This window comes from Capra hircus, chromosome 12 (genome assembly GCF_001704415.2).
Source record: "Capra hircus breed San Clemente chromosome 12, ASM170441v1, whole genome shotgun sequence".
NCBI lineage: Eukaryota > Metazoa > Chordata > Mammalia > Artiodactyla > Bovidae > Capra > Capra hircus.
In genome coordinates, this window is record NC_030819.1 from 63,445,885 (window position 1) to 63,465,636 (window position 19,752).

The 19,752-nt window shown below is 40.4% G+C and overlaps 1 protein-coding gene and 1 long non-coding RNA gene across 2 annotated transcripts; both read left to right on the forward strand.

Annotated features, from left to right (window-relative positions):
* On the forward strand, positions 212-8,869 carry NHLRC3 (NHL repeat containing 3). Its single transcript, XM_005687485.3, has 8 exons — positions 212-517; positions 918-1,076; positions 1,363-1,510; positions 3,948-4,148; positions 4,852-4,943; positions 6,073-6,185; positions 7,148-7,375; positions 7,813-8,869. The coding sequence occupies exons 1-8, from the start codon at positions 434-436 to the stop codon at positions 7,841-7,843; spliced, it is 1,056 nt and encodes a 351-aa protein (XP_005687542.1). The 5' UTR covers positions 212-433; the 3' UTR covers positions 7,844-8,869.
* On the forward strand, positions 10,569-11,403 carry LOC108637302. Its single transcript, XR_001918946.1, has 2 exons — positions 10,569-10,830; positions 10,873-11,403. It is a non-coding gene; the product is annotated as an uncharacterized LOC108637302 (long non-coding RNA).

Genomic DNA, 19,752 nt, shown 5'->3' on the forward strand with positions numbered 1-19,752 from the left:
GTAGAAGTCCTTCCCAAAGCCTGAAAGTTATTTTTGGAGAGTCACGCCCTTAATTCGAGAGCTTGATTGTGCTCGTTTTTGATTGGTAAGTCCGAATTTAAAAGAATGTACGTCGAGTGGTTAAGGCATATCCACCGGCACCCCGACTTGGTGGACAGGAAAGGTCCACAGCTTGGATGGGCGGAAGGGCGGTCACGTGGTAAGCCCGGGGCTTGTGACGGGGCAGCGGGGAGGGAACGCGCAGGGAATGCGGAATCCCAGTGGGGACTGTGTTTCGCTCTGGTGTCCGGTGCTTTTGGGTTCTGAAACCTCGGGCATCCAGGGTAGGCGCTTTGGAGCTAAGAGTTCACTGCGGCGACGAACTGCCTGAGGCTGTCCTCCGGCCCCCAGGCGCCTGCCAGTCCTTCTCCCTCGCCAGTCTTCCCGTCCGGTCATGACGAGATTCTGGGTTTGCATAGCCGGCGCTGGCTTCTTTCTAGCGCTTCTGGTTTTGCATTCGCGGTTCTGTGCCTCTCGGGTGAGCTGGATGGTTAGGAATTTGCTTCTCGGGTAGCAGCATTCTTACGAGGTGGTCTTGGGATGGAGATGGAGCTGGTTCTCTCACTGGCTCGTCTCAAAACTGCGTCTGAGGCCGAACCGCCGACGTGTCGCCCTTTAGCGTTAAAAAGTTTGTAATGTGGTGTGTGTGTTCGGTTGTGTCTCACTCTTTGCGACCTCATGGACTGTAGCCAGCTGGGCTCCTCCGTCCATGGGATTCTCCAGGCAAGAAAACTGGAGTGGGTTGCCATGTCCTTCTCCAGGGCATGTTCCCCACCCAGGGAGAGACCCCTGGTCTCCTGCATTGCAGACAGATTCTTTACCGTCTGAGCCACCAGGGAAGTACACTGTCAGTTTCCTTATTTTCTCTTCCTCCCCAGTTCCCACCACATTTGCACTTGGCTTTTAAAATTTCCTGGAGAGCTGAGGAGATTCTTTACCGGCTAGATGTGGATTGGCCGAAGTATTCAGAATACTTCACCGGAGCAACATTTTGTGTTGCAGTTGACTCCCTCAACGGATTGGTTTATGTAGCCCAGGTAAGTAAAACTGGGATTTTTGTTTTCAAAGTTACGAACGCAAAGAAAACAGCTTTCCTGTGTTACTGTACTAAGTATCTATGTACGTTTATGTTACGCCAGTTGTGGAATTTGTTTTTTTAAGTTAGTGTTTCGGTTTTGAGCTTGATAGAGGTTAATATTGTTTGGTTTTGTAAACATTACATCATTTCTTGGTTAACCTTTGACTTCTGTTTCTCGTTGTGAAAATAATGATTGCTTCCTTAAAACTGATCCTATCTAAGCAGTTATTTTTGTATACCTTCAGAGAGGGGATAACATCCCAAAGGTATTAGTGTTCACAGAGGATGGATATTTCCTACGATCCTGGAATTATACAGTTGACACACCTCATGGTATATTTGCAGCCAGTACACCACAGGAAAAATCCGTCTGGATCACGGATGTAGGAAGTGGTATGTGTAGTAATATCTCTTAAATTATCTTGCTAGGAACCTCCTCTTTGCCCATGTTCTTGCCTGTCCATTTTAAAATCAGAGTGGCCTAATCTATTTGTAATTTCTTCAGTGATTTGTGAAATCGCCTTTCTAAATTTTTATATTGTCCTTATGTATAATTGAGACATTTAACAAGGAGGCTATCATTGTGATCTTTCCATTAATTTGTCACGGGACTTTTGCATGTTAAAATATCATCATGTTAAAAATGCTCTTCTTAGATTACTTCTGTGAAGCCAAATAAAATGGTAGTCTCTAAAAGCTAATAAATGGGGTTTTTGCCTGTTGTTTTCCTTTACCACTTGTCTGAGAGATTTTGCTGAGAAACCAGAACTGCTTTCTTGCCCAGAGTGCAAGATTTGCAGAAACTGCTGGTGGTGTGAATGCTTCTGAAGTCCTGCTGACTTTAGCATGTCTGAAACCTTTCCATTAAATAATTTTAGTAGGGTGTGCAGGCGGTGCTAGTGGTAAAGAACCCACCTGTCAATGCAGGAGACATGAGACTTGGGTTTGATCCGTAAGGTAGGAAGATCCCATGGGGGAGGGCATGGCAACCCACTCCAGTATTCTTGTCTGGAGAATCCCATGGACCAAGGAGCCTGGTCCATAGAATTGCAGAGAGTCAGACATGACGGAAGTGACCTAGGACACACACATGCTGCCAAAGTAAGCACAGTTGAAGTTACAGCTGTGAGAATAGTGTTCAGAGATAGCTGTTGCCTGTGCTTGTGATTTAAGATAAGATGATTCAAGAGATAACCTGGTATTATTATTTCAGGATCTCAGGAAAGAAAGAGATCTTAAAGAAACTATTTCTAGTCTTGTGCCAGATAAGTTCATGGCTTGAAGGTCATTTTGTTTCCCCACTTTGGGTTAATTCAGATACCATTTTGGAATTAAAGAGGTCTCAGGTTTTGTGAACAGTGCACTAACCATATCTGTTCTCAGTACCCAGAAGATTTCTGAGCCTTAGTCCGTGAGTCCTTTATTTCAAGCTATATTTTGGATGGTAAGATTTTGGTTAAATCAGAAAATCTTGGTTACTTCTGAGCTCATTGTTAGACCTTACTGAAGTTTGACTATTTTTGCTTCTTTTTTTTTTTTCCCCTTTTCAGGATTCACGGTTAAAAGGAGGCCTTCACTTTTTACTTCCTTCCACTCATGTGATCCTTTTTTATAAAATACTTGACTGGTTCCCAGAAACAGAAAGAACACACATTTTGCTTTCATTCTTTCCATTATAGCTTGTTTTTCCATGCACAGATCTGAAGACAGTTTTTCTATTTCTTTCTATATTTCAAAGAATAAATGCTCTTTAGTTAAAACATGGCTGCATGTTAGCCATTAAAAAAAAAAAACACTGTTTACTGGTATCCTTTTTCCAATTCCTTAGAGACTTTGAAGTTTGTTTTCTTTACTGTTTTGCTCTCAATTATTGCTACAAAGTTTAGCTCAAGTCTCCAAAAGAAGTATAATAATAAATTGTCAAGATAGGATGCAATGCAAGCTGATTCGCACTGTTTCCAGTTTATCGTTTGAATGCCTACCAGTTACTTGGTCTTGATATGCCTTCAAGTTGGTTTCTGTTAAATTGCTTTATCGTTTTTCCTTTTTTATTAATATTCCAGTTTATGCTTTGCTTGTAATAATTTTAACTCTATGGAAAGATTTGTTCCTTATTTAGGAAAGAAAAGCTAATGGGTTAAAATTTTGTATTTGTTTCCACTTGGAGAAAATGTGGCTTAAAAAAAGTCAGTATTGTTATGAGCCAGTGTTGTTTCAATTTAAAAAAAAAAGCTTTAAAAAATTAACACGAAAGTAGATATATGTGTCTGTATTATAAAGAACTTTTTCATTGAGCTACTGAAACTGAGATGTGCCCATGAGTAACTGAAATAACAGTTTTCAAATATGAGTTGTTCAAGTTCTTCTTGATTTTCTTTTGATTCCTTTTTCTTTTTAAAGTTTACACCTGAGTATAGTTGATTAACAGTGTTCTGTTAGTTTCAGGTGTACAGCAAAGTGATTCAGTTATATGTATAGATGTAGCTTGATTTTGTTGTTCAAATAATGTTTATTGAAAGTCATAAGATAAAAAAAGAAAGTGATGTGCCAATACTTTTACATCATGAGTCTTCTGTTTTAGGAGTCAGTTCTCTTTGGTTGTATATATTTTATTTAGAATCTATTTTGGAGTACATGAGATTCTAGTCTGAATAGATTTGGCTATAACGAATGAAGCTTCATTGTTTGTCAGATATAATATATTTAATTACTAGTGTTTAAACTTTTTATTGCTGTTTAATTTTCTCAGATTTTTTGCTCTCGGCTTACTTGAAACATGTAAATGTTTGTGGAGTGGTTATATTTGTGAAATATGCGTTTGTCTTTATAGGATTCTATGGTCATACTATTAAAAAATACAATTCCTTTGGTGATCTTGTTCAAGTTTTGGGGACCCCAGGCAAAAAAGGCACTGGTTTGAACCCCCTGCAGTTTGATAACCCTGCGGAATTACATGTAGATGACACAGGAGATATTTACATTGTGGATGGAGATGGAGGATTGAATAACAGGTTGATCAAATTGTCCCAAGGTACGTGGCTTAGTTTTGTGTGGTGGTCTAAGAGTATCACTCAGTTAGTTGGCTCTAATTTGTCTGACACTGAGCAGAACTTCAGTCAGCGCCTCTGTCTTCACATTGCCTTCTCTGTGTGCCCCTGTGTCTTCACACCTCCTCCCCTTTCTCTTATCTGGGCACTGGTCACTGGGTCCACTCTAAACCCAGTAATCTCCACCTCAGGATCCTTAACTGTATCCGCAAAGGCCCGGTTTTCAATAATGTCACATTCACAGCTTTGGAGATTTGAGACTTGGGCGTGTCTCTTTTTTGGGGGGGTGGGGGCGAGAGGGACATCTTCAGCACGATACAGGGGCATTAAAAATGGCCACCTACAAAATCGTAATTTGTAAGCTCAGAGACAAGGTAATACCAAATAACATATTGATTATGAGGGGGAACCAATTTGAAGAAGAGGTTGGCATGAACCCTAAACTGATATTTGGGTTATGAAAAATTTAAGTGGAGAAAACCATTGAAGAAGCTGATTGCTTGAAACAGAGAAGGAATTTTTTTTTAAGCATATAGATTAGACAAATTTACATAAACAGAAAGCCAGGAAGGCATAATCAGCTCAGGGTGTAATTGAATAGTTTGTAACTCATGACATACAATATAACATGCTAATGCATAAGGCATTCTACATGTTGTACTGACCAGGTGTGTTTACCGTTTATAGATTTTATGATCCTTTGGCTGCGTGGAGAAAATGGAACAGGGCCTGCTAAGTTCAACATACCCCACAGTGTTACAGTGGATTCCGCTGGTCGGGTAAGTATATGGTCTGATCTCTGTGTTTGGACTGTCTGATTATATGGGGGCGGGGCATGTATCAGTATATATGGATCTTGGTGTACATATGCCTGTCTGCACACCTGGATGTGTGTGTATGTTAGTGAATGTGTGTATCTCAGGGCATCGGGGCTGTTCCTCCAGGACTGGGTATACCCACGTACTCTGCTACATACCTCTGCAGCCCTGGGCACATGTCATTAAAAACCATTTCACTGAGACTTCCCTGGCCATCCAGTCATTAACCCTCCATGCCTCCAATACAGGGGGTGCAGGTTCGATCCCTGGTTGGGGAACTGGGAGCCTGCATGCTGTTTGGGGCAGCCAAAAGATGAAGAAGAAAACAAAACCAAAAAACAAAATCCGTTTCACTGTATGTATGCCGTGGGTTGTATACATCAAACCCAGTACACCGAATGTCGCTTAGAGCCAGTCTGCCTTCCTATGCTACGGTAACAGTTCCCTGAAGAACGCAAGACAGCCTGTCGCAAACCTAAATGAAACCTACTGTTATCACGCTTTGTATGTCACTGAACTCTCTCAAGCTTCCTCTTTAAGTGCTTTGGCACTTTGGACAAACCCTCATAAATAGGGTGGAAGTTTAAGGATGTGGTACAAGTGAACGGCTGGCTTCCCACTGGCCTCAGCCCCTAAGGATGTGGGCTGCTTTTCCACGTCTTGGTCTTATTGGCTGACCCAGGAACCGGGAGGTTGGAGGGACCCAGTGATAGCAGACGCTTGTTACCGGAGTGAGTGAATGACTGCTTCTCAGTGTCTCCTGATTCCCTGCGTGACAGTGGAGCGCTCCAGCTGTTTAGCTAGCCAGATGCTTAGCATAGCAGCCAGAACATGCTAGGCTTTGGGTCAAACCCATGTGTGGCTTTCCCATCTATTGTAAGCTCACTCCAAACTATTTAACCTTTCTGTAGTTGAATTTCTTATCTGAAAATGGGGCTTTAACATGCTCTCCTTTGGGGTCCTCTAAGTCCTCGATGGGAGTGCTTATGAAACTACTGAAAATAAACAGTCATTCTCTCCCCCTCTTCTTTTTCCTTCCTTTTCATTATGATGTGGGCATTCTCCAGTCACCGTCTTTCTGCGTTCGCAGGTGTGGGTGGCTGACCGAGGCAATAAAAGACTTCAGGTGTTTGATAAAGACACAGGGGATTGGTTGGGAGAGTGGAAGAACTGTTTCTCGGAAGAGGGGCCTTCTGCAGTCAGGTAATCGTTTCTGTTTTTGTCTTTAAATGCTTGTTTAATTTGGTTTTTGTTAGTTTCTCTGAAGAGCTAGCTGAAAGTTTAAAATATTTGTTGTGGATTTTAAGCAGGGTAAAGGGGGAAGGATAGAAGTACTCAGAGAACATGGAATCACGTTTCAGATTCAGGCAGAGTGCTCAGTTGCTTCAGTCGTGTCAGACTCTTTGTGACCCTATGGACTGTAGCCACCAGGCTCCTCTGTCCATGCAGGCAAGAATATAGGAGTGGGTTGCCATGCCCTCCTGCAGGGCATCTTCCTGACCCAGGGATAGAACCCTTGTCTCTGGCAGTTCCTGCATTGGCAGGCAGGTTCTTTACGACTGGCACCATCTAGGAACCGCACCCCGCATCCCCCTCCCCCGCCCCCCAGGCAGAGTGCAAGCGGTTAAACTCCCATGTGTTTGAGATTATAAAGCCTGGCCTTTCTTGTAGCCTCTGCCTTTGAGGTGTGGTGTATTTTTAAACGTAGAATAAAAAGTAAAACCTGGAGTCTGTAGTTTCAGACCCAGCTTGACACCAATTCTCCATTAGTTTATTTGTGTGTTATTTTTAGTACTCTGCTCAGTGTTACGTAGCAACCTGGATGGAAGGGGAGTTTGGGGGAGAATGGATACATGGATATGAATGGCTGAATCCCTTCTCTGCCCACCTGAAACTACCACAACATTGTTAATCGGCTATACTTCAGTGTAAAATAAAAAGTTTAAAAAAAAGTAGTAAGCTAATCATTTTTGGCTAAGTCTATCATCACAAATCTCTTGTTCCCTCAGGGGCAGAGTCAGATCAATTTTAAATGTCCTTTAAAAGAACCCTTCAGCAGGTGGGTCCTTGTACAAGATGTAATATTGTAGGGATACTACATGTATTGCAAAAATGAACATTTATGTTAGTTTTGCACGGTTGATGGTGTGACATCTCCTCCTCAGGTTTACTCCTGATGGTAAATACGTGGTCGTGGCCCAGCTGAATCTGAGCCGGCTCTTAATCCTGGCGGCGCCCCCGGTAGGAAACATCGGCGACTGCTCTGTGGTCAGCACGATCCAGCTGGCCGATCAAGTCTCCCCACATCTCTTAGACGTCAGCAGGGAGACCGGAGCAGTCTACGTAGCCGAAATTGGAGCAAAGCAAGTGCAAAAATACATCCCCGTGAATAGGTATTTCTCTTTATTCAGTTCATAACTGTTGGTTTTTGTTTTTGTTTTCTGGAGGTTTTTTAGTTGGAAGTTCAGATCCTCAGATTCTCGAATTTGCTGTCAGATACTCTGAACTGATGTTGAGGCACAAGGATTTGTTTCTTTTTTTTTGCCTGACCCTGTTGTCAGAGAGATACATGTTTTTATATCATCATGAACCAGGTTGTGGGGCATTCTTGTGATTTAGTTCCACTTCAGTGTGCACAAGGATGCTTTAAAGAAATGTAACTAATGAAGAATAGGACGGGAAAGAGAGACTAGGGTAATAACCCAGTAATTTGCCCTCTAGACTCATTTTCCCTGGCGGGGAAGCAGAGAAATTAACATGGGTTTGCAGCATAATTTATTGAATTTTATATAGGTAGCACAAACTTTCTCTTTATTTGCTTCATAAACAGTGAAGTGCTTGAGAGATGGGATCTTGATTAACGAGAACCCACAGGGCACCGGGCCCTGAAGATGCAGACGTGAAGAGGCAGGGTTGTCTGCGTGCCTTTGAGTAGCTTACAGTCCACACGACATGGTGACAGTAACACGTGCGATTGGACTTCTGGAAGAGGAGCGACAGGTCTGAGTTGAGGAGTCTTTGCAGGGGAATCAGTTTCAGCTCCAACTGGAAAAACTGAGGAGGAAAAAACCATGAGTTTCGGGTAGAGAAGTGATGAAAAATCGCACCGTTGCTGTGAACCTCAGCAGGCTTTCTTTTAATGGCCCAATTTGGCTTTGGTTGTTTAGCTCAGGGGTTCCCAGACTTTGGGCTGTGGACAGGTTGGTACCGCCTGTCAGGTCAGCAGCAGCGTTAGATTAGAAATAAAGTGCACAAATGAACGTAATGCACCTGAATCACCCTGAAACCATCCTCCCCATCGCCTGGTCTGGGGAGAAACTGTCTTCCATGAAACTGGTCCCTGGTGCCAAAAAGGTTGGGGACCGCGGCTTTAGCTGTAAGATGCTTCATCTCAATCCTTAAACATAGAAATAAAGTGGCTGGTGTCTAAGCCCTTTAGCAAGGGATCTTAAAAATAACTAGAATGTTTTTAAAGGTAGCAAGAAAAATACATTCTCTTCTCGGTGCCTCTTTTCTTCCTTTTTCTTTTTTTTCACATGAACTCTGTCCATTCCTAACTTTTGTCTGCCTCAAAGAAGTTTTAGATTTATTTATATAAGGGTGTGTGCAAAACACTTGGAGCTATTAAGATGAATAATTTCCTGCTTTTTCTTTCTGCATCTTTTTTTAACCCATTTGTTTTGAATATTAACCTCCCAATTAAGACCATTTTTTCAGTTTGTTCTAGTTTATTCTTGGGTTGAAAGGAAACTTGCCATATTACAGTCTGTTTCGCATCATTCTTTGCCTTTTCTCATATCAGTTCAGTTCAGTTCAGTCGCTCAGTTGTGTCCGACTCTTTGCGACCCCATGAATCACAGCACGCCAGGCCTCCTGTCCATCACCGTCTCCTGGAGTTCACTCAGACTCACATCCATAGAGTCAGTGATGCCATCCAGCCATCTCATCCTCTGTCGTCCCCTTCTCCTCCTGCCCCCAATCCCTCCCAGCATCAGACTCTTTTCCAGTGAGTCAACTCTTCGCATGAGCTGGCCAAAGTACTGGAGTTTCAGCTTCAGCATCATTCCTTCCAAAGAAATCCCAGGGCTGATCTCCTTCAGAATGGACTGGTTGGATCTCCTTGCAGTCCAAGGGACTCTCAAGAGTCTTCTCCAACACCACAGTTCAAAAGCATCAATTCTTTGGCGCTCAGCTTTCTTCACAGTCCAACTCTCACATCCATATATGACCACTGGAGAAACCATAGCCTTGACTAGACGGACCTTTGTTGGCAAAGTAATGTCTCTGCTTTTTAATATGCTATCTAGGTTGTTCATAACTTTTTTTCCAAGAAGTAAGGGTCTTTTAATTTCATGGCTGCAGTCACCATCTGCAGTGATTTTGGAGCCAAGAAAGATAAAGTCTGACACTGTTTCTACCGATTCCCCATCTATTTCCCATGAAGTGATGGGACCAGATGCCATGATCTTCATTTTCTGAATGTTAAGCTTTAAGCCAACTTTTTCATTCCTCTTTCACTTTCATCAAGAGGCTTTTTAGTTCCTCTTCACTTTCTGCCATAAGGGTGGTGTCATCTGCATATCTGAAGTTATTGAGGTTTCTCCCGGCAATCTTGATTCCAGCTTGTGCTTCTTCCAGCCCAGCGTTTCTCATGATGTACTCTGCATAGAAGTTAAATAAGCAGGGTGACAATATACAGCCTTGACGTACTCCTTTTCCTATTTGGAACCAGTCTGTTGTTCCATGTCCAGTTCTAACTGTTGCTTCCTGACCTGCATACAGATTTCTCAAGAGGCACGTCAGGTGGTCTGATATTCCCATCTCTTTCAGAATTTTCCACAGTTTATTGTGATCCACACAGGCAAAGGCTTTGGCATAGTCAATAAAGCAGAAATAGATGTTTTTCTGAAACTCTCTTGCTTTTTTGATGATCCAGCGCATGTTGGCAATTTGATCTCTGGTTCCTCTGCATTTTCTAAAACCCGCTTGAACATTTGGAAGTTCATGCTTCACGTATTGCTGAAACCTGGCTTGGAGAATTTTGAGCATTACTTTACTAGTGTGTGGGATGAGTGCAATTGTGCGGTAGTTTGACCATTCTTTGGCATTGCCTGCCTTTGGGATTGGAATGAAAACGGACCTTTTCCAGTCCTGTGGCCACTGCTGAGTTTTCCAGATTTGCTGGCATATTGAGTGCAGCACTTTCACAGCATTATCTTTCAGGATTTGAAATAGCTCCACTGGAATTCCATCACCTCCACTAGCTTTGTTCATAGTGATGCTTTCTAAGGCCCACTTGACTTCACATTTCAGGATATCTGGCTCTAGGTGAGTGATCACACCATCGTGATTATCTTGGTCGTGAAGCTCTTTTTTGTACGTTCTTCTGTGTATTCTTACCACGTCTTCTTAATATCTTCTGCTTCTGTTAGGTCCATACCATTCATATGATTTCTCATGTCAGCCTGCCTTTTTATCCTAATCATGTGTCATGTGTGTTAGTCACTCAGTCGTGTCCAACTCTTTGTGACCCCATGGACTGTAGCCCACCAGGTTCCTCTGTCCATGGGATTCTCCAGGCAAGTTGCCATTCCCTTCTCCAGGGAATCTTCCTGACCCAGGGATTGAACCCAGGTCTCCTGCATTGCAGGCAGATTCTTCACTGTCTGAGCTGCCAGGGAAGCCTCTTTATCGCAGTGTTTATGGTAATCTACCAACGGAACTCTGTCCTGAGCTCCAAGGCGTGCTTGTGCCACTGATTAAGCTGTGTGACCTGAACGAGTCACCGTCATTTTCTCTTCTGTAAATTGGACTGTCATTGTGTTTTCTCCTTCAGGAAGGCTGTGAGGTTCACGTGTGCAATAGTGAGGTTCACGTGTGCAGTAGTGAGGTTCACGTGTGCAATAGTGAGGTTCACGTGTGCAATAGTGAGGTTCACGTGTGCAATAGGCACAGATGTGCCCTTTGAATTCTGTAGTTCCAAGTACATTGAAGGCGTCTTGTTAGAAAAGATCCTTCTAAATGTACTGTTTACCTGATACCAGCTATCAGTTTTGCCCTAAGTTTGCATTTATCAAAATGCCATAAATTTATGCAGTTAGCCAAATAATAAATCTACTTGGATGAAAATAAATAGTTTGAGGTTTTGTTTGTTTTGCTTTCAAGTCAGATCAAGAAGTGCAAATGTCTCTTTGAAGGAATATAGGTTAGATTTTTGTCATTTCAAAAATGTTGTATTTAACTTTGTTTTATGCAAGATTCATATACAACTTGCCGAAAGTAATATTTGCATGGACCTTGCTAACGTGTTTATTAGCATACTTGTAATCATGGTATTTCACCTTTTTCCTCTGGATTAATTGGTTAAATTAATTGAGAAATGTGTTGTATTTTCTGTTAAATAAAAATTTTGCAAAGAAAATGCAGTATTGTCTGGTTTTCCAATTAACGTTTGATTTTGTTGTTATAAAAGCAGTATATAATTATGCCATGAGTAATTTCAGCGATCAGTGATTGATACTGAGAGTATATCCTCCTCTTCATTCACATGTGAAGTGAGGGCTGAAGTGGGTTAATATTGGGAGAGGCTGTGACTTTAAGATGGTGGATGGGGTACAAATGATAGTGGTAACTAACTCTATTTTTGCATTAGAAATGGAATCTCTTTATGTCTCTACCATCTAGATCTGTTCTGGGAGAGAGGGATAGGGTGTTCTAACTTAAAAACCAAGGCTAAAGAAAAGAAAATCAAGACTACAGGTAATCTTTCTTAACCTCCACTAAAGCATCGAGCCTTTAGATTGGAATGTTTATCCATCAAAGCATACATGCAATCTGATGAGAAGCTAAGAGACCTATATACTTTGTAAAGCTCAGGCCATATTAAAGAACAACTTCAAACAATGAGGCTGCTAGGTCAAAAGCAATCAAGGCTCAACTTCCATTTTGCCTTTGTTTATTTTATACATTACTGGATTTTAAAATAGGATCGATTGGATAGCCAACATTAAAACAGGAAACTCAGGTTTTTTTGCTCCTCAGACTCAGGAGAGTAAATCCAAATGCAGCTTGCTTGGGGCTGGTGCATGGGGATGACCCAGAGAGATGTTGTGGGGAGGGAGGTGGGAGGGGGGTTCATGTTTGGGAACGCATGTAAGAATTAAAGATTTTAAAATTTAAAAAAAAAAATAAAAAATTAAAAAAAAAATAAAAAAATAAAAAAAAACAAAGTCTTTCATAGAGAGTCAGAATAAACCAAGTTTATTTATTCAACAGAAATATTCAAAACAACACACAAATGAAGACACTTAGGTGAGTATCATCTGCCCTAGCTCTTCAAGCTACCTAGTTTGAAAACAAAGCAGGCTTGCTTTTCAGCTTTTCTGGAAGGGGCCATTTGACACTTGTGTTACATTCTTGATACACAAGAGGGCAGCAGAGTCCTGCTTATGATAAGCATTTCTTGAACTCAAAGTGGGCATCTTTATACTTGACCTATACGTGACCTTCTTTATATTTCTGATTTTTAAAAATCTGAGGCAGTAGTGTTAACCATACTTTTAATTTTCCTTCAGCTTGTTTGCATCTTGAGGAAATTGGTTTATAAGTGACATCTTCCAAGGGTTGTTGGAAATATTTACTGCTTTATTGGACGTTTCCATGCTTAAGAAAAAAAGGGTTAAATCTTTTCAGTAATTCAAACTAATATCTAGAAATGAATAACTCATTTTAAACATTTAAAATTGTAACCTGAAGGCATACTTAGTACAATAGAAAATGTATCTGTTACCAGAGAGTTATTTTTCTTCCTACTAGCCTTGTTGTTGTGTTTAACAATTTTGTCACGTGGTTGCTGACTCTTACCGATAAGAATGATGGATTATTTTATAGAGAGGCCCAGTGATTTATCCACTATGTACTTACCCATAGAATTCCTGAGTGTATTAAGTAAATCAATCCTCTGAACATTTAATGACATTTAATACAGATACTCTCTTTGTATGTAAGAACTGAGTGGCATTTGAACAATGAAAAATAGCACTCTGGAACTTTTGTTTCTTCCATTGTAAGCAATGAAATGATACTGTTATGATTCAGTTCTGCTTCTGTGATATTTGTAAAGAAAACGTGTTACATGATGTAACGCATGAAACAAGCATGTTTTGAAATGAGCATCTTGTGAAGTGGAATCTTTTGAATAAAATCTTTTAAAAGGTAGATTAAATTACCTTTGTAATGTGTTACAACAGTGTCATATCCTAAACTTGCTCCTCAGTTTTCAGCCACTTCATTCTCAAGAAAGAGAATCATAGGAGCATGTTCCAAATCTCAGATTTATTCTTTATCAGAATCAATGTTAAAATCGATGTGTTAAAATACTATAATGTGTTCAGGTTTTCCCCATAGGACTTTTACATACAAATGGCCACAATCACCGAAGTTTATGTAACATTTTTCTTAAAATGTGCAAGAGTATTTTAATGATTTGATGTTTACTGTATTTAAATACTAATTTTTAATTAAAGGGATATAGGAACTATGTATACATTTGGTTTGATCACTAATTTTAAAATTTTATCTAGTTTTTTTCTTTGTGTTTTCTGTGTGTGTGTATCTGTTTAAATAAATGTGTAAAGAGCATTATGCTCAGATAGGTCAAAACAACTGTATCAAAAAAATTAACTGCAAATTACCATGGCTAGTTGTATACATTTAAAGACTCGTGGAGGAAAGCCTTATTTGGCAACAAACTGTCTAAAAAAGATTTGAAAGGTTTGTTGGCCAAAAGTATTACAAGCCTTGTTAGGAAACAATTTGTTGCAATCTCAGATAACAGTAGGTGTAAATATAATGGCAAGTTTATAAGACAGGATAGTCTGTGATCCTGGTAAACAAATCTGAGGTCTTGAAGTTTTCCTTTGGAATGCCGCATTTTAAGGGAAAACCCCACAAATAGACTCCAGTCCCAAAGCAGGTGACCAAGATAACACTAATGTTAGGGAATAATTCTGAGACCTTGTAATGTGATCCTATAGTAGTAAACGACTCAGTGAGCTTTCCTCTAGAACTAAGACAATGAACAGAAATGGCAGAGTAGCCAATTGGCCCAGCCCAGTGAAAGAAACCTTCTGGCAAAGAGCTGCAATGAAAGTGAAGTGAAAGTCCCTCTATTGTATTGGATTCTTTGCAACCCCATAGACTATATACAGTCCATGGAATTCTCCAGGCCAGAATACTGGAGTTGGTAGTCTTTCCCTTCTCCAGGGTATCTTCCCGACCCAGGGATCAGATCCAGGTCTACCCACATTGCAGGCAGATTCTTTACCAGCTGAGCCACAGGGTAGCCCAAGAATACTGGAGTGGGTAGCCTATATCCTTTCCAGTAGATCTTCCCGACCCAGGAATTGAAAGGGGTTTCCTGCATTGCAGGCAGATTCTTTACCAACTGAGCTATGAGGGAAGCCCTTAGCAGTGCAATGGACTGTGTTAATACTGCAAGTGGTAAAACTTATTGGTACAGAAACCTGGAGTTAGTTTGACCTGAGTTCTGATCCAGGCCCTGCCACTTACTGTATCATTTTGAGGCTCTCTGCTTCATTTTTCTGATTTGTGAAGATAATAGTATTTTCCTCATAGGATTCTCGTGAATACAAATAAGATCATGCTTGGAGAGCATTATACTCAGTCCCCAACACACAGGAAGTACTTAGCAAGCCTGGAGAGAGCCCCCTGCAGCATTTTAAGCCAAAGGTGGGCAGCCATGCCACCTTGGACACTTAGACTGGGAAGAGGACCCTCCCTACTTATGACTCTTGGGTTTAGTCACAGTATTGAAAACTAAATGTATAGTTGTGATAGACTAAGGTACCTATCACACAGAAATGCTATTTTTTTTAAAAAACACTTTTCAGTTTGCATTAAAGCTATTTATCAAACCATCAGATACGTACTTGCCAATTACCAGGAATCCAGTGATACGCAGGATAAATTTTCTGGAATTTACATTCTGCTTGGGGGGGACAGAACAGTTTGAGTGGAACAGTGAGACACTGATGAGAATTTGTGGTGCATGTTAACACTTGATTGGCTAAATAAACATCCATTCCCAGTCTTTACTTTTTACCACCTTAGATACTGGAAGAGCTAGGTGCTTGCTTCCTCAGCTTTGCGGCATCTAGAGGTAAACATATGATGTGGTATGGTCTGGCCAATGTGGCCCTGGGACTCTTGGAAGATCATCTGGTTTCTTTGACTTAGAAAAATGTATCTTTAGCACCATCTTCTCTCTTGAACTTAAATGTGATGCCTGGAGTGACAGCAGCCCTTTTGGAACTATAAAGCAGCAGGCCAACATTCTTAAGGAAGGCAGAAAGCTGGAAGGAGCCTGGATTTTTATGATTGGGAAACTACCGAACTGGTCTTCTAGTTCCTTTCTCCAGACTTATGATGTGAGATAATTAAATATTTTAGTTACTTAAGCCTCTGTTAGTTGAATATTTTCTTGCAGATTAAATTATTCCTAAGAAATTCAGTGTTGAATTTACCTGTATTAATTTGGGAAGGATGGATATTTTTTATGGTTTTAAGGGTCTGTATCTAAGAAAATAAGTCACTCTGCTTTTGTGTCTTATGTCCTTTCATAAGATTGTATTGGTGTTTTTTAAAAAAATACACATTCCAGGCCTTTCTTTTTAGACACATTTTGATTCTTGTGTCGAATTTATCCTGTGCGTTTATTAATAGTAGTTACTATAGTAGGATTTTTGCCCCCCATTTCTAATTAGTTTTTGGTAATATAGAGAAAAAGTATCAATTGTTTTTACATATATCTACTCACCTGTATAAGTCTTACTCATCTTAATTACTTATTGGAGATATTCAGATATTCTAGGTATACAGCTCTGAAAGTAAGGGTGAGTATACATCTTTCAATATTTTTATTGCTTGTTTGATTTTTAAACTTTTATTGCGTTAGGTACACTGTTCAAAACAATGTTGAATGATAGTCGTGATATGGAATATCCTTATTTCTGATTTTAATGGAAGTGGTACTTCACCAATTTATACAGTATTTGCTATTAAGTTTTGATAATTTTAATAATTAGGTTTTTCAATGTCTTGGATTTTTCTTTTGAGGGGGAGGGCATAGGATCTTAGTTTCCCCACCAGGGGTTGAACCTAGACCACTGCAGTGAAAGTGCTGAGTCTTAACCATTGGACCACCAGGGAATTCCCGTCTTGGAATTTTATTAAAAATACTTAGTTTTATAAAATGGTTTTGGGGATTGATGTTTGCAATATGTTAATTAAAGTTATAGTATTTTCCACATTTATTGTTAGAAAAAAATTTACTTGCTCATAATTTGCTTGGGATTTTATTCTTGAAAAAAAGAGGGCAGTAGAGTTCCATTTATATATACTTCATTATATACACTTCCACCCATTTTCAAAAGGAATTTGAGTTTCTTCACAATAAAATGTTTAAAATATGTTAATATAATGTCAAAAATTGTGTGAGATGAGGAAAGTACATTTATTCAAAACCTAGATTAATAATAGGTACAGCAGTTAAGCAGGAAGTTAATTCTAAACTTTCTTGTAGCCATAGTAAAGAAGGAAACATGAATATGTAATTTTCATCTGATACAAGGAAGTAGATCTGTTTTTAAGAAACAAAAACTTTTCCCCCAACTTTTCTCATCATGAGAAGACTAAAAAGGGACACAGAGATGCGATAAAGGCGTGAGCTACCCAGGTCATCCGTGTTCCCGCCTCCCCCATCAGTAGACTTCCAGAAGCTGGAAGACTAGCCAGGGGATGAGTGAGCTGCTGGGCTTGGGTGTGAAATTTAAGGCTCATCAGAACACTCATCAAGATAAACGATATTTTAAGGCAGTATTTAAAAAGCAAAAAAGTCTCTGATGAAGAAAGTATCAGACTTTTAAATAAAGACAGGACTCAGCAAGATATGTATGAGGTTGAGGCAATGGAGGCCACATTATACAAGTGGAGGATTAGATCCTACTTTTTTTTTTTTTTAACTTTTTGGCCATGCCATGAAGCCTGTGGGATCCCAATTCCCCTACCCAGGATGGAATCCGTTCCCTCAGCAGTGAAAGCATAGTCTTTCACTAGGACCACTAGGGAAGTCCCTAGTTTATTTTTTTGTTGCACCTAGTTTATTTACTTTGTGTTGAACCTGATACCCCAGCAGTGAAAGCCCAGACCTCCAAGGAAGTCCCTAGATCCTACTTTAATTTAAAATGTTGATATTGTCTTCGTTTTTTCCATTAGCTTTGAATTTTAGAATGTTGTATTAAAATATTACTTACCTTGATTGCCATATTTTGGGCACCCCCTTAAATTTTGTGCCCAAGCAGAGGGCCTCACTTACCTCACCCTCACCTGAATTTTGGGAAGAAAAGAGACTGGAAAACCGATCGGAGCCTGAGGAATAGTCCTGGGGACTCACGAAAGAGGAAGCCTCACTAAGAACATCCCAGACCAGACTCCTTTTCATGCATTATTTCATCTACAATTACTCCCCAAGGCAGCTATTAGCATAATGGTTTATCTAAGGAACCGAGTGTTAATGTGGAAGAGTAGAAAGCAACCAAACCTGGTTTCACCCAAGATCTACGTGCCTCAAGAGCCTTGCTGTTCCCACTGTTGATACAGGTGCCTCATCGCTGCTCAGCACAATTCTTGACATTTGCGCCACCTTTCAGGTCAGAAGCTCTACTGTGTGAAGATAAAAATCACAAAGAGAAATTTCACTTGAAGCTGCCTGAGATTTTAAACCCTAGCTTTTCTCTTCCTGACGCTCTCTAAAAAATAACTATTCTTCCTGAGTTGCTTGTATGTTCAAGTAAGAAGCTTCTGACAGAGTGGTGGTGGGATGCACCCTTCTTTGTATTGATCTGCCATGTGCTGGGCCACAGCATTGCTGAGACAAAAGGTCGGTCAGTTAAGTGAATCCAGCGGCAGTGTACACTTGTGTTATAAATCTAGCCAGTTACGGCAATTTATATTGGGTGCGGTGAGAAGAGAGCTGTGTTTGGAGTCTGAAATGAAGTTGACTGCCAATACGTGATTTTGAATCATTTATTCATTTCTCTAGGGTTTCAGATTCCTTTTGTATGGAATTTTTTTCCATGAAAATATGATTGTGTGAAATCCTCCCTTCTTTTAGGCCCACCTGATCCATTGATGAATAAAGTACATTGTGATTTCAACATTCACATGGGGAAACTGGGCTCAGTCAATACTTCTGCCAATTCCTAAATGTAAATAAGGCATACAGCCTATCTGGATCAAACCTATCAATAAATGACTATGTATAGGGCTAGCTCCACTAATGACTTCATCACCGCTTTTTGTGGTAATCGCTGGGACATCTACCAGGACTTGTCCTGTCATAAATAGAGGATTGCTATGAATAAATGTGTTGTTTGTCTTATTTGTACAAGTTCTTTGGGGAACCATAACCATTACCTAAGAAATCATCTTTTGACTTCCAAAAACTAACATTTTAAAAATCAGACTGGACATAGTCTTTCAAGCAGAATTAATCAAATAGCTCTTTGCACCTTAAGAGTTGAGGCACAATTTGGTTGTATTTCTTTCACCTTTGTATACCCAAAGCCAGGAACTGTGCCTGGCTGATAGTGGGTTCCTCCGAAGACAAAACATAGATGTTTTTGCTCATTTATTCTATGCTTAGAAAAATAGACACTGCAAACATTAGGCTCACAAGCCTCTCACCCAGATAAATATCTATGCTCTTTGGCAAATGACCCATGAAATAGAGCATTCACCTTGAAGAGGAAAGAGTTGGACCCAGAAAAACTTGTGGTTGATGTTAATCAAGTTTTGCCTTATTGGAGCTTATTTAGATCAAAGGCTAATCCTTGCTATTTAACTCCATTTTCTAACATTTAAGTATTTAATCTTTTAGGAGGATTTTCTTTGGAGGAATTCATTCCTTCAGCAAATATATTTTTTCAGATATACAGGGGCTTAAAAATGTCTCTCTCTCTTTAAGGATATCACAGAAGACTCTCTCTCTTTAAGGATATCATAGGCTAATGGATAATAGAAACATGTAAGGAAAGAGTTAAATGCAGTTAAATGCAATTATAGGAATAAGTCCGTCTAGTCAAGGCTATGGTTTTTCCTGTGGTCATGTATGGATGTGAGAGTTGGACTGTGAAGAAGGCTGAGCACTGAAGAATTGATGCTTTTGAACTGTGGTGTTGGAGAAGACTCTTGAGAGTCCCTTGGACTGCAAGGAGATCCAACCAGTCCATTCTGAAGGAGATCAGCCCTGGGATTTCTTTGGAAGGAATGATGCTAAAGCTGAAACTCCAGTACTTTGGCCACCTCATGCAAAGAGTTGACTCATTGGAAAAGACTGTGATGCTGGGAGGGATTGGGGGCAGGAGGAGAAGGGGACGACAGAGGATGAGATGGCTGGATGGCATCACTGACTCGATGGACATGAATCTGAGTGAACTCCGGGAGTTGGTGATGGATGGGGAGGCCTGGTGTGCTGCGATTCATGGGGTCGCAGAGTCGGACATGACTGAGCGACTGAACTGAACTGATTCAAGCAGAATATGGGCATACATTGGCAATGTTTAACTCTGATTTCCTGAGTCTAGGAGAATTTAGTAAAGAAGCTTGAATTTGGTCTAAAGGATGAGTAGGAGTTCTCCAGGTAGAAAAAGAAGAGAAAGACATTCCAGAACCAGGGAAAGAATCTGCAAAA

Excerpts from the sequence above, each read along its gene's own strand:
- NHLRC3 (XM_005687485.3), top strand. The coding sequence starts at position 434 with ATGACGAGATTCTGGGTTTGCATAGCCGGCGCTGGCTTCTTTCTAGCG. Across the intron at positions 4,149-4,851 it reads GTTGATCAAATTGTCCCAAG|ATTTTATGATCCTTTGGCTG; the intron begins GTACGTGGCTTA and ends TACCGTTTATAG. Across the intron at positions 7,376-7,812 it reads AAATACATCCCCGTGAATAG|TGAAGTGCTTGAGAGATGGG; the intron begins GTATTTCTCTTT and ends CTTCATAAACAG.